This window comes from Antechinus flavipes, chromosome 2 (genome assembly GCF_016432865.1).
Source record: "Antechinus flavipes isolate AdamAnt ecotype Samford, QLD, Australia chromosome 2, AdamAnt_v2, whole genome shotgun sequence".
Lineage (NCBI taxonomy): Eukaryota > Metazoa > Chordata > Mammalia > Dasyuromorphia > Dasyuridae > Antechinus > Antechinus flavipes.
Window position 1 is genome coordinate 576829965 of NC_067399.1, and position 14797 is coordinate 576844761.

General features: G+C 37.5%; 1 protein-coding gene across 2 annotated transcripts in view; it reads left to right on the top strand.

Moving 5' to 3' along the window:
- Window positions 1-14797, top strand: part of BNC1 (basonuclin 1) — a 179037-nt gene that overhangs the window by 152855 nt on the left and 11385 nt on the right. Inside the window, exons 1-2 of one of the 2 annotated variants that reach the window (XM_051981178.1) lie at window positions 70-613; window positions 14569-14668. In XM_051981178.1, the coding sequence (XP_051837138.1) occupies window positions 605-613; window positions 14569-14668 (109 nt within the window). In that variant the 5' untranslated portion in view covers window positions 70-604. Of the gene's footprint in view, window positions 1-69; window positions 614-14568; window positions 14669-14797 lie in introns of those variants that run through there. The other variant, XM_051981177.1, reaches the window with a different exon arrangement.

Below are 14797 nucleotides of genomic sequence, written 5' to 3' on the forward strand. Positions count from 1 at the left end.
CACAGCCTTTGCTGTTTTAAACTGGAGATAAAAAGGAGTGCATTTGTGCTTTAAAAAAAAAAAAAGGACTTAAAATCTTCAGCTTATTTGCAGATAGGTCTGTGTTCTCCGGGAAAGTGTAATGGGCCTCGGGTCAGCTGCATTGATTTAATGCATTACTCAGGCTGCCCGAGCAGGGGGAGAATCTTCTCCGAGCGCATTAGAAGTGCCTCGAGCCTCTCTGACTCCTTTTGATCAAATTTCTGTGAATGATGAGTGTCACGGCCTCTCCGAGCCAGCTGTGAGAGGGACTGCTCTGGGACTCGTGGGGCATGCCGGAACACAGCGCACCGGGCACAGAGGCGAGCTTGCTACAAAGGTGAGGGAGGCAGACACAACTTCGCCCTGGAGAGCACCGAGGGGGAGGATCCTATTTCATTCCCGTCTGCGGGCTGAGTGTACATCAGACCTTGAGGTGCTTGGATTCAGACGAGAGGAAAGGGGTGGGTGATGGTCCTGCCTGCTCAGTACTTGTACAGACACGAGTGTTTCCAGCACTTCTTCTAAGGGCTCACCGAGGAATGGGAAATTCTTTTAAAGCTCAGGAAACCTAAGCACCCACACCATGGCTGAGGTAAGAAAAGTTCCCCTTCTGGACCCTGGCAGAGCTGAGTGCAGGGGACAACTTTTCTCTCTTTGGGGACTCTGTGTGTGTGTGTATCTTGTGGCTGGAGGGATGAGAGGGCTCCCGTGTGTTTGGGCTTTAAAGGGAGCCAGTGCTGCCTGCTGAGGCATTGGACGAGTTAATTTTCCAAAGAGCTGCCTGCCATACCTGGGCTGCTAGGTAGTCTGTGTGCTCCTTTGCCCACAGCTAAGGAGCTGAAATGCTAGCTCGCTGCACCCAGGTATAAACACCGCCTGGGTAATTGTTTTCAGACTGAAATAAGTGGTCGGGCTCTGGAAACCCAGAGAACTTGGTGATGTCTCCTTGTGCCAGTCTGGGGCATACATTAATCACAATAAAAATCTTTGATTTGTGACCTCAATGTATTCCAAGGCCAAGTGCTTTAAGCAAATACATTAGAGTTATTGTGATATATCAATGCACTGGATGACCAGAAAGCCCTCCAGCTTTCTCTCTGGAATTCTCTGGGAATGCACATCTAAGTGTTCAGCAATCGAAGCCCCACGTCTGCATTGTAGACGCATTTCATTGCTGATTCTCTCTTGCCTCTCCAAAACTCAAGCCAGGAATACTTTTTTCCAAACGAGGTGGGCATCTACTTAGCGTTGTTTGGTTCCGTGGAGTGTTTTTCTTTGAAGTAATTAAGCAGCTAAATAGCTGACATTTAAGACAGGCTATTTTTTTCTGGCTAGATTTGGTTGTCTGTGGAAAACTAAACATGGCCTCAAATGTAAACTTAAATCCATTATCATTTTGCTCGGCAGAATTATACAGAAAACAGAGTGGCAATTACTGTCTTTCCCCCTACCCCTACACCCCCACCGTGTACCCACCGGTTCCCAAATCTTTTCTGGAATGCAGAGGGTAGGAAAGAGAGAAGTGTCTTTTTAGAGTTTCCGGGGAAGGAAAATGTAAAATTACTTTCCATCTGGATTGTCAGGTTTCAGAATAGTTTGAAAAAGCTGGATTGTGTTTTTGAAAAATCTCCTTGAGGTCAGTTAAAGCTGAGCGTTAACGTTGAGTGAAAGCCTGATAAAATGTCACTTAAAAAAAAAAAAAATCCACAGATTTGGAATTTATAGGAAAGTAGCTTAATAAACTGGCCAGTCAGTGACAATACTTGTTATACTATATTCATTGGGTTGTGAGAGCTGCTCAAGTTTGTAATAACCCCCCCCTTCCCTTTTAAATTCATATAATTGCTTGACTTCTCAAACCTGGGGAGCTGAGTGTTTGTCTTATCTTTGGGTGAGCTGACTCTGTGCTGTGTTGCAAAACCTGGAGGCGGGCTGGGTTTCTTAGTGTTCCTGCAGCCTGCAAACGGAGTCAGCTTCATTAGTCTCACGATGGCACATCCCATGCATGGCTGGTGTTGCCATTTCCTTCCAGCTAGTCCTGGAGCATGATCCGGACTGCCTTGGTTTGGATAAGCTTGTAAGGATTTGTCAGCCAGATGTGACAAGATTGTCAAGAGGCAAGTAAAGGAGGAGATCTGATATTAATCAGTGCATAGCTCCGAGCCAAACTTTCTCAAATGCTGTGTAGTAACATGTTCTTCTCATTTAGTGCCTCTCTTTGTGGCTCTGGAGCTGCCACTGGTCTAAGTTTGACGGTTAAATGGGATGCCAACTAACAGCCTTTAATTGTATGAATAAAATTCTACTGGGGGGGGGGGGGGGGGAGAGGGGAGAAGGTGGGAATCACACTTTGTATTTTTTTTATGTTTCCTCCAGATTTTATAGTTATACTCACTAGAGTCCTCTGAGGATGGGAACACTTAAATAAGACCAGGCTCCTAGAATATCTCTCTTCAATTCATGGTCAGAACCAGCTTTCCTATTAGTTATTTAGGAATCCTAAGGAGGAGGCGCCCACTAGTTTTCTGGGAAACTGTTGGAGGTGGGTTGCAGAAGGGACATTTTCGAGTTATTTGTGTGTGCATATGTGTGTGTTTATGTGAGAATTATTGCCATTTGGTGGACACAGGAGGATAGCATGGATTTTTTTGAAATGGATTTTTGTATATTTAACCACAGTTAAAAATTTTAATCATTCAATGAATTGGAGTATATAGTGCAAGAGATTGTCATTTTTCCCCCTCTAGTATACCATGCAACCTCTTTCCCCATAACAAATGTTGAGTTTTACTATTTTCACTTATCATTAAATTTATGCATAATAATTATAAAGTTTTCTTGAAAAGTTTTAGTTCAAGGGTCGATGAACAAGCAAAGAAAAAGAACTCATACACTCTGATGTTTAAGGTGAAAGGAATCTTAGAGTGTTAATTGGGATTAAAAAACAACAACAAACTGAAAATTCTGGGGAGAATTAACCAAAAGAATTTCTAAGCATTACAATGCATTTGGCAAAAACAAAAACAAAACCCACATATTTTAAATGTTAAGATAATTTTTGCATATCCCAGGAATGTGTGTCACTTAAATAGATTCAAAAGTGCAAATTTTAAAGTAAAGAAAAACTATAAATTTTTACTATTAAGAAGTTTGGTTTTTAAAAATTGGATTCTCTATAAAAAAAATCATACAACTAAGTTTCTTAAAAATAATAACAAAGGATGATGATTACCATTACTTTTATTATCTGATGTTAAATGAAAGACTGGAAAAGTCTGGTAAGTCTGATTTCACTAATAAAAGTGAATAATTCATCTAAGCTGTTATTGAATAAATGGATATTATTGCTTCATTCAAGAAGTTAAATGTTCTAAAGTATTGAACATGTAGACAAGAAAATATACAGTAGCATGTATAGTTCATACATGTAATCATCATGTAATTTTGATGGGGCATCATCCTTTAAGTAATTGGTAATATCATCTGGAAGCATTTAGTATATTTAAACTGATAAGGATTCAGGGACAAACCGCCTTTTAAATCTTGAACAGAAAGCTAGTACCTTGAAATGACTAATTAGTGCTCAATAGATAGCAAACCATGATCTGTTGTAATCTACTTTAGAAATGGCTTTCCTTGTAAATTTTGAGAAGTTCTGCAGTGTAATGACTTGCAGATAAGCTCCCCAAAACATTTCTTTTTCTCTGTAGTAGAAGATACATTCCAGCCTTGCATGTGTTTCGGTCCAGTGAGGATTGGCAGCTTGTTATTAAGGTTGGTCTAAGCTGGGTAGCCAAGCAGTTGTAAAATGTCCAGTGAAAGGAAGGATGTCTTCCTGATTTCTTACTTAGAGGTGTAAGAAGTCATAACCCCGTGATCCAGGGAAGTATGTAACTGAACCTCAAAACATGCTTGCAATTTATAAATGCGTGGAATTAAACATACATGATATAATAAGTCTACTACATAGTTTGATGTAAAATTGAACTACAGTATGGAGTATTTGCTGATGTTAAAAAACAAAAACAAAAACAAAAAAACTCAGCAGTTGTCTATGGCCTTAGTAATTATTTTGACAGTGCTCATTAACAAAAGTTGCCCTGAGGGGCCCTATAGGGTAAATGACTTGCCAGAAGAACAGTAGTGGTGGTGAGATGTTGTTTTTTCTTTTAATCTTCCCCCCCCCCCCACCCAAAGTAAACATTTTCATTTAAAGATGGTTTTTATAATAAGCTGGCTTCTTTAGAAATATCATTCTTTTTTGTTTTAATCCTAAATTTTCCTGTTGTCTTTCACATCCAGAATTCCCTTCTTTTTCAGTGCCGCAGATCATTGTTTTTAGGGAGAAGATTCTTTTTTTAAAAAAAAAATTTTTTAAGTTGGGAAATTTTTACTAATCCTACATGGCTGATAACTTGGGTTTTTTGAGAGATTATTTAGCAGTTTAAAAGAACTGTCAGGCCATTATATGGAGCTAGTTAGGATCGTTGGAACTAGTCCTCTTAAAATTTTTACAAATGGAGATTGACTTAAAAGCAGGTATTTCCCATTACTCTGTTAATCTTTGTAGCTTTCCTAATTCTGTTTTCCTTTTTCCAGGAGATTATTGCGGTTAGAGTGTGGTGGTACTACTTCTCCACCCAAGATATACTCCCATTTTAGCCAAAACAAAGTCTTTTGAAAAAAAAAATACCTTTTTAGTGTCCAATTTCTGACCTCCCCAAACTCTTCACAGTTATAGTCAAACACGCAACACCATTCGGGTCCACACATGGACTAATTATTGTAAACTGTGCTAACACCGCCTCAGGGTGGTAATAGTCTTGTTCAATCAATGTGGGCCACAACAGAAACGAAGAAAGAAAACTCTGTCCACAGCAGACAGAGAAAACCCTGTCAAAATAACACCATGTGGAAAACGGTTGTCACATGTATGTTTTGGATCAACTAGATCTAACAATAGGTGGGTTTTTTTGGTTTTGTTTTTGGTTTTTTTTTAAGAAGATAGTTATAACGATTCTAATTCTTTATCCCATGTGGATTGTTTTTGCTATCCAGCTGTGTAAGAAAATAAGCATCTGGTTGATTTTTCTGCTTCATATCAGCAGCTTAAAAAAGAAAAACAAAACACAGAAAAAAAAAAAAAAACACCATATTTCAGAATCATTTCCCTTATGCTTTCAGAGATAAGCGTCTAATTCCAGAGAACCAGAGACTCTGCCTTGTCACTTCCATTTTTCATTGAAGGATAAATTCTTACTCTGGTACTTTTGACATCTTGTGATATGCATACTGGTTTCCTTAGGTACATGAATAGTTTTTTTTGAAATGGCATTCCTCTTTCACTTATGCCTTGGACTTACTTCAGGGGCATTTGGGGAATTAAACTGAAACGGAGCTTAAAGAGAATTTAACACTGGACGGCACAGCTCATGTTTTTGGTTTTGGTTTTCTTTTTAATTGGCAGTAAGTTGTTTTTGGATCTTTCTCAGCAAAGTTCAGATGCCAAAGTAGTCGTTTATAGTTTTGCTAAGTTCCTACCTCACTGGGTGATGGACAATGGCATTCAAATGAAGACATCTCAAAGTGCAAGAATTGAGCCTTAGTTCTGTCTTCTGATCCGAGTAAAATTCAAAATACCAATCCAAAAGTGCAGTTAGATACCAATCCAAAAGTTTCTGCCCGTTGACTTTTCTAAGTTGCCTGAAGATTGCTACTATAGATTCCTAATTTTACTTTATCAAATAGAAAACTTTTGGTGAAAACATTTTAAGCTCTATGTAGTATGTTTTGAAAAGATACAGGAATGTTGTGTTTTGCTTTGATTTGTTTTAAACACCCTATTTAAAACTGATTTTCTTTGTATTTCTTTTCTTCTTTGCCACTGAAGTTATTAACTTTGAAAATAAAAAGAAGACATGAATATTGAGGGGGGGGAATGTTTATACCTGTATTTATAGAGAGATCAAAGAACAAAGATTTTACTAGTCACCTGTCTTTGAACTAGTCCGCTATAGAAGCATAGCTTCCCTTCTCCAAAATTCACACAAACACATCACCCACAACTCTGTCAAATTATCATGTCTCACAATAACTGCCCGTACTTAGTGGTACCACTGTGCCCTCCAGTAATCCAGAATGGAATCTTCAAGTTATTATTGATTCCACCACCACCTCCTATGTCATTCCCTTTCCTCCTCACCCCACTTTTCTCTTCATCCTTCTTTGACATTTATTCTGTTGCTTTCCAGTGGGTTTTTTTTTAACGTCTCTTGTATCAAACCATCTTTTTTCCTGCCTAGTGCTACCAACCTGTTGTAGGCCATCATCACTTCACATCTTGATTATTACCTTTTAATTAGTTATCTTGTTTCCCAGCTCTTCCTAACTTGCATTTCTTAAAAAGTAGATTATATCAAGTCACTTCCCTGATTTAAAAAAAAAAAAAAAACTTCAAAATTTCCTATTACTAATAGGTTTAAATCCAAACTTTTCATTCAGGTAAATTTATCAGACCCCACAGTACCTAACCAAGCCGAGCTTCTGGGTAAATCTGTCAATTAGTCAGGCCAGTCTTCTTCCCCTTCCTTTCATCCATTTCATCCTAATTTTCACTTCTGTGTCTTTTCTCATGTTGTGCACCCCCCCTTTTTTCTTTTTATTGAATTACATTTTGTTTTGGGATCTGACCTCTCCCACCTCTAGTTGAGAAAGCAAAAACTTCTGTTAAAACACATATAGTCAAGCAAAACACATTCTCCTATTGGCTATATCCAAAAAAATTCCTAATCTCTGCAGTATCTTTTCATGAATCCCTTCCATGAATTCTAGTCATAAAGTCATTGTAGGATTCATTGCTGGACATGTAGGGTATGTTCTGTAACTGCCTTATTTTTTCACGTTACACTCATATTGCTTGTCTTTTTGGTGAAGTTGTAGACACCTCAAAGGGGAGGGACCACCTTTTATGCTTCCTTTGTAACTTTTATATATTAGGGGCTTGAAAATACTTCCAAGAATGAATGAATATTTTAAAAACAAAAATAGGAAAGTTCAAACTTTTTAGTCAGCTCTTTATGTAGGGAGATGAATGCAGGCTACTAATATTTTGAAATGTCTGTAGTTATTCTATGTAAGTGATCTAATCTCTCTGGGCTTCACTTTCCAAATTGGTCAAATTTAGGGGATTGGACTAGGTTTATCAGTAAGCAATCAATCATTTATTACTTACCAGCCCTGTGTGAGGTGTTGAGAACATGAAGACAAAAAAGGAAAACGTTCCTGCTTTAAAGATGAGCTAGGGGCAATAGGGAGTCACTGAAATTTATTGAATAGGGGAGTAGTTTTGTCACTTTGGTGTTGGAGGAAAATTGCTTTGTAGGATGAATTGGAGGAGAGAATTAAGCAGGAGGATCACTTACAAGGCCACCATAGTAGCATAGCCAAGAGTCAGGTAGGGTTTGAAACAATGGATTCGAGAGAGATTGTGGAAGTAGATATGAGGAAGCAGTTGAGTATAATGATGAGATTGCAAAAGTGGGGGTCTAAAAAAGGCCCCCAAAAGAAATAGGGGCATTCAGAAAGGGTGAGTAATGACATAGTTCTGTTTTGGACACTTGGAATTTGAGATGTCTATTTGATAATCAGTTAGAAAATTCAGTAAAGCAGTGGATGACTCCTGGCGATCAGGAGGAAGATTTGGGTTGAGAACCATCTGCACGGAGATGATAATTAAAATTATGGAAGTTGATGAGGTCACCAGAGCAAAGAGGGGGAAAAGAAGGCAAGGGAAAGTGACTTGGACCACTCTAGATGTGTGCTGGAGACAGCCTGAAGGGACTGATCATTAAATTTTCATTGTATTTATACCTCAGAAATTGACAAATGCTTCAAATCAGGACTTCATGTATTGTTTTCTTGATCGTTTAGACTGCAGAAAGTGATGGAGAAAATGTTAAAAATGCAAATTAAACTTAAAAGGATGTCCTTTCTACATTGGGGGGGGGGGGAACAGGGACAGGGACAGAGCTATGATTGTTAAGGTTTTAAGTTATCTTGTGAACATTTGGGGTAGCAGAGACCAGAGAGCAGATTGTCAAATATTTACTACCACATTCCTTCGATACTTTTACCATTTAGGGGGCACAGTTATGGATTATTGATCAGTGATGGTTCAGGAGATTGAGAAGGTGTGGTCAAGACAGGTAGGAGGAGAAAATGGTGACACAAAAAACTCAAGGCAAACTGTCCAAAAGGAAAGGGTATCTAACAATGTCAGATGCTGCAGAGAGCAGTCAAGTAGGATGGGAAACCAAAAAAGTCAAAAAGGAAACAGCAGATTTGGCAGTAAAGAGGTAATTCTGCAGCCTTTTGGCTCCCTCTTTGCTCTGAATCAGTAGATTTAGATCCTGTGATCCTGAAGACTTCCAGGTTCATGTGATAACCACAATAGCAACGACAACAAAATACATCATTTTATTATCTTATTATTTCATTCAAGGACTGGTCAGTGAGGGATTAGAATGGGTTTCAAAAACATACTTGTCCATCTTTCAAGGCCCAGGTCCTTCATGAAACTTCTGTGGTCCCTTTTCTCCTTGTCTTTGCCTTCTCAAACTAGGTGATTTTTTCTATCTCTTCTGAATAATCTTTTATTTCCCTTTTTAGGCTTTTGATAATCTACCTTGTGGTCTAATTAAGAGTGTGTGTGTGTGTGAGAGTGTGTGTGTGTGTGTGTGTGTGTGTGTCTGTGTTAAGTAATAACCTCACTTAATTGTAAGCTGCTGAAGGGCAGGGATAGTTTCTAATTCATCTTTATTAGGCCCCTGAAGGTTCAAATACAAACTTTACACTTAGTTACTAGATAAATATTTGCTTAATGAATGAATGTTTTATTAATGGTTTGTTTGTGGTTTTATTTTTTTCTTGTGAGAAGTTAGTTGATAGTACTAGAAAAAAAACTGAAATCCTGGTTTATTTATAAACTAAGAATAATAGCAACCACATGTTGTAGTTAATTATTCTCTGAAGCTTTGCATATATATTACCTCATTAATTCTTTTAAACATGTCTTTGAGATAGATAGGTGGCAGGTATTATTCCCATTTTATAGATGAGGAATCTGAACTGTTAATTAACTGCCTAAGGCTGTGTGGCAGATCAGTGATAGAACTCAGCTTAGAACCTTTAGTCCAGTATCTATCCCAGAGAAGTAGACAGGACTCGAGTCTCTCTTCCCACTGCCTTCAGTCATTCAGGATCTTCTTGAATTTCTTTTTTTGTAATGTGATCCTCGTTACATATGCTAGGGATTGTAGTTGCTTTAAACAAGTAGTTTTGCTTCTTGAACACAATCCAAATCCTGTCACATAGTTAAATTTGAGATAGGGCCTTCGAGATAGCATTTCTTTCTCCAAGGAAGCACATCATGACTGGTTAGCTACGAGTATGCATGCCATCAGCACAAACTCATTTGTGAAGCCTGGGGGAAAAAATAGGTACATGTCCCTCTAACAATGGATGCATCCACTACATCCTCACTAATGGACAGTCCAAACATGCCTGTCAGCAAAGGCTAGTCAATATTCTTGCATGGCTTTTGAGTAACCCAAAGATGCTTCCAGTCTTGTCATGAAGACTGGATCATTATAGACACCAAAAGTTTTAATACTAATTTAAAGCATATCAGAATGACTAATATTAATTCTGGAAATTGTCAGTTTAAGAAGAGAAGTGATGAAAAAGTAATAATAACTATAACTTTGATAGGTCCAGAATGTTTTAAATAGCTGCTTTCTGTTTTTAAAGAATAGAACATATATTAAGATGCTGAGTGAAAAGACTTGACTTTCAAGGGTTTTTTATCTTAATTTGCACATGAGCCATTAGTTCTTGAATAAGAATTTTGAAGTTTTATTGGCTTTCAATATTGTGGTTTTACTTTAGAATGTAATGCTATTGTTCTTCAACCCAGTAGGAGTCTGTGACTCTTGCTTGTTGAAAAAACACTCTGAAATTGGAAGCTTTCTTAGCCACTATAATTAGCATTCATTTTTATAAATGATTCAGATTAGATTATTTCCCTAGATGCTTAATTAGCTGTATTACCTCTTGTTAAAATGATTTAAGTTAGAATTGATCTGAGTATAGCTTATAAAACACAGTTTTGGAAATTAGAATTGTTGATAAATTTCTTGGAAATCCTGAATGAGAATTGAAAGTTTCTAAAAATGAAGTGACCAGATGATATGATACTCAAGATATTCATTAAGAAAAGTAGAATTAATCACTAATAGTTATGAATCTTAGGGCAGCTTGGTGACACAGTAAATGGAATACTTGGTGATACAGTAAATGGAATGAAGTCAGGTCTCTCCTGAGTTAAAATCTCATCTCGGACACTTACTACCATGAGATCCCGGGCAAGTCACTTTAATCCTATTTTTCTCAGTTCCTTATCTGTCCAAAGAACTGGAGAAGAAAATGGCAAATTACTCCACTGTCTTTAGAAAATCCCAAATGGAATCATCAAGAGTCGTATATGATTGAAGATGATTTTGACAATAACATACATGAATCGCTTAGGTTGGGGTGAATAAAAGCCTTCCATTGGTTGATAGGAGCCATGCTTTTGTGGCATAGAACTCTCTCTATACATGGAAAGTTCCCCTTGAAGATCCCTAAGAATTAATCGATCAATAGGCATTTATAAAGTTTTTTCCAGGTTAAATGCCAAGTGCTATCCTAGATGCTGAGGTTCACACACACAAAAAATGAAACAATCCTTATTCTTGAGAAGTTTGTGTATAAAGACTGAAGTACACACTAAAGTGTGTACCCACACATACCCTCTTTTCTGAATCCATGTTTCTGCCTATCTCTGTGTATACCTCTGTTTCTGTCTAGATAAAAAGACTTGTTATACTCCTGACTTTTCCTCTTGCTAGCCAGCTGACCTTGACCTTAACCTTTCTGAGACACAGTCTGATCTATAAAATATTTGCCTACCTTACAGGTGAACATCATAAAAGCATAGACTTAAAGCTAAGGACCATTAAAGGTCATAGACCTCTCATTTCAGAACTGAAGAAAGTGAGCTTTGAGACATCGTATGACTTCCCTAGTGTGCCACAAAGCAATAATATTAATAAGATTTGAATCCAGATTTTCCTGGCTTCAAAGTATAGCTTTCTATTTCCTGTTCTTCAAGTGAGAAATGTATCAGAAAATATTTTATAAAGTGATATGGATACAAAGGATTATTATTGTTATCATTAGTATTACCATTACTAATAATTTTTTCTAAGTTCCAAATAATTGAAATTTCAATTCACCAACTATAATCCAGATACCTTGTTTTAAGTGTAAATTATATTCTGAGGGAAATGAGTGCAAGAGGACAAGGAAATGTTGAATCTTTTGTTTTTCTACATTTTTTTTTCCTCTAAAAAGGACTACAAAAAGGAAGAAATCCCAGAGAATTTAATTTATTAAATATAAACCGAGAATTACCTAGTCTTCATAGTAATATACTAATAGAGCATAGGATCTGGCAAGTTTCTCAACAAGTGAAAAAAAAAAAAAAAACAAGTATAAACCTAGACCACATCCTTCTCATTTGAGAACCAGTTTAGTTTGGGTTTGGAAAAGCTTGTGACCCAAATGGTCTATAAGGGCTGAATATTTGGATCATAGCAAGCTGTGAGGACAGTCTACTAAAACATATAAGGGTCACAATCTCTGTTGGTGAGGGGAATATCCTCTGATCTCCTCAATTCCAGAGCCTTGGAATTGAAGCAAGTTGTGAAATATTTCTGTTGTTTATTTATAAATGACCACTGGACACTAGGTGCTGTTCAGAACAGCCAGAGGGTATGATTTCTGATTCTCTAGCAGCTTACATTGAAACCTTTTCATGGAAGTCTGAACTGTTGGAACATCCATCAAATGTAAAAGAATATTACCTAATTGAACTATATTTCTCTTTTGACATTTTCTTAGGTAGATCATTGTTATTTTTTAACTTTTGAGTTGAATGCGTTTGTCTACTCTCCATATGTTTCCTTAGCAAAGTTAAAATAGGTATGTTACAAGAGCAAAAGTGATTAATTAATACTATCCCACATGCTCTTGGGCTCTCCTCTTTTTACAAAAAAGCTAAAAGCTTTTTTTTGTGTCTGCCAGTTTTATCATTTGAGGATGACTTCTTTGAGGGATTATGCAGAAATACTCCAGTCAGCTGCACACCCTGTTACCTCTTGTTCCAGTCCTTCAGATGAAAACCGATGTCTGCCTAGTTCCTGCCATCTTTGTATCTCCAGGCGTGCTAATGTCATCCTCATTCAGAATAAATCCTGGAAATGAGCAAGCCATAGAGAAGTGAAACTCTAAAGTGAAAGAGTCACTAATTATCACTGCTGCGGCTCCCGATACATCCTCTAAGGGCAGGTTTCCCAATTCCCGATAACAGATTCCTTTCTTCCTTTATGTTCAGAAGATCTCAAAACACTTTTGAAATCAGCACTATCCCCATATTTCTGGAGGGAAGAACTAAGGGCCCCAGAAGGTAATAAACTAGTCATTCTGTTAACCAGTATCACAAGTGAACCCAGTGGTTTTATATACCAGTGCCTTAATTCTAACCTTGATTCAAACAGAATGAGATTCTCCCAAATTGATGCTTTTTTTTCTGGGGTCCAAGCAGACCACGTCTTGCTTTTTAAAAACGTTCCTGATACTGTTTCATATTTGACAGGCAGGTCTCATGTGAGGGCTTTTGCTATTTAATAATTCATTTCATTCTTTAGACCTTTATCCCTCACCAGAGGATTGGAGATGAAGGGAAGGTCTGAGAAATTCAGCTAAACTCAAACATTTCTAGAACTTTGTCAATGAGAACTCTACCTAATTTGGTCTCATACCTCTCTTTTACATTTTTGTATGTGGAAAAAGCTTTGTGGATTGGAAAGAACGCTGACCTGGGAACGATTGCTCTGAATACTACTCCAGCTCAGTCATTCATTAGCTCTAACTAATTAGCGTGATCTTTGTCAGATTATTTTATTTTTCTTCATAAAACAAGGTCTCTATCTTAAACATTCTTTTATTCTTATAGAGCCCCCAACCCCCTTGCGCTGCAGTGCACCAGATGTATGGCAAAAGACCATCCTTGAAATCTCAGCTCCAGCACTACCGATAAGGCCTTGGACAGATCGCTTTCCAAGCCTCAGTTTCCTCATGTGAGGAATGAGATTTATGTCATTACTGGAAGATAGCAATGTTATTGTTATGTTTCTTACTGATAGTAAATTTATAAACTCCAAGTTCCCTGCCGTTAACAGAATGTTACAGAATCACAGTGGATCTTATTGGGGTTCCCTCCTGCCCAAAATTCTGTTTTCCTTTTGAGTTGTAGTAAAGATCATAGACCTACCTTCCATGAAGTTAAGAGATAAGGGCTGTACCTCCAAACTTCCCTGGTTCCCTTAATAGATCTCTCCTTCTTGAAACAATTTGTATTCAGCCTTTGCCACCTCTTTGAGTAATGAGTTCCACATGTTTACTACCCGCTGTTTAAGTAGTATTTCCTTGTGTTTGTTCTAAAACTACCTCTCTTAAAGCTTCAAGGGGTAGATGTTCCCTAGCTCTAATATTCTGGGATGTGGCAAACAAGTCTGGGCTTTACCCTATCGGTACCCTTCACAATTTTATAGGCTTTGATCATATTTCCTGACCCCCTTCTTACCTACCTTTGTCTTTCCTAGACTAAAGGAGACTGATTTTTTTTTTGTCTGCCCTCACACAAAAATCTCTATTCCCTTGATCTTTTTCATTACATCTCAGCACCATGATGGGAAGTATTCACAACAACTAGACTTGCTTGGAACAAGGGGGACTGCAGGAAAATACTTCTCTGGAGTGGCCTGTAAGGAATGATGGGGCAGAGATGGAAGTGGGGTGTGTGAAATTAAATAGGTAAATTGATGCAAATGATGTTTACTCCCCCAAAAGTTGTAGTTTATGGTAAAATATCACTGCAAGATTTGCAAGGCAGATTCAAATGGAGTTTCATAACCTCTTACAGTCATACTTTAATCATAAACTGCATACAGTTGCCTGCCAAACGGCTTCCTCTCTTTCTCCAACTAAAAGATAGGGAATTATCTAATCCTACCTCTCTGCTTAAATGCATTAGCATTTAAAAGCAACACAATTTTAATCCTTTATCCATTTCCCTCTCAATGGAGCAACTGTAACACTTAATGTGAAGGGTTTACTCTTTGGGTTCTGAATTGCATGTAAACCTAAGGTTTCTAATAAAGAAATTTATTTCTATTATAGTCATATGTATGAGCTGCTTTTTTTTTTTTTTTTTTTTTTTTTTTGAGTGCAGAGAATATTCCTTTGACACTTTAATGGCTTCAGGCACCAAATTAACTGTTTTTCTTCCTAGTTTCTGAAACTGATCATATTCTTTCTGCTTGGGCTGTTGTTCTTATTCCAAATGTCATTTATTTGCTATACATCATTGTGCTTGTTACTTTGCAGGCTATTGGATGCACTCTGAACTGTAGTTGTCAAGGTTTCAAACCAGGAAAAATACACCACCGTCAGTGTGAACAGTGCAGACATGGATGGGTGGCACATGGTAAAATTTTCCTTTTAAACTCAATAAATATTTGTTGTGTGACTTTGTGCTTAGGATATATAGTCAACTCTGTTATTCAGTAACAAGTTATCTAATTTGGGGAATTATTTCTGTCAAAGGACAGTAGTA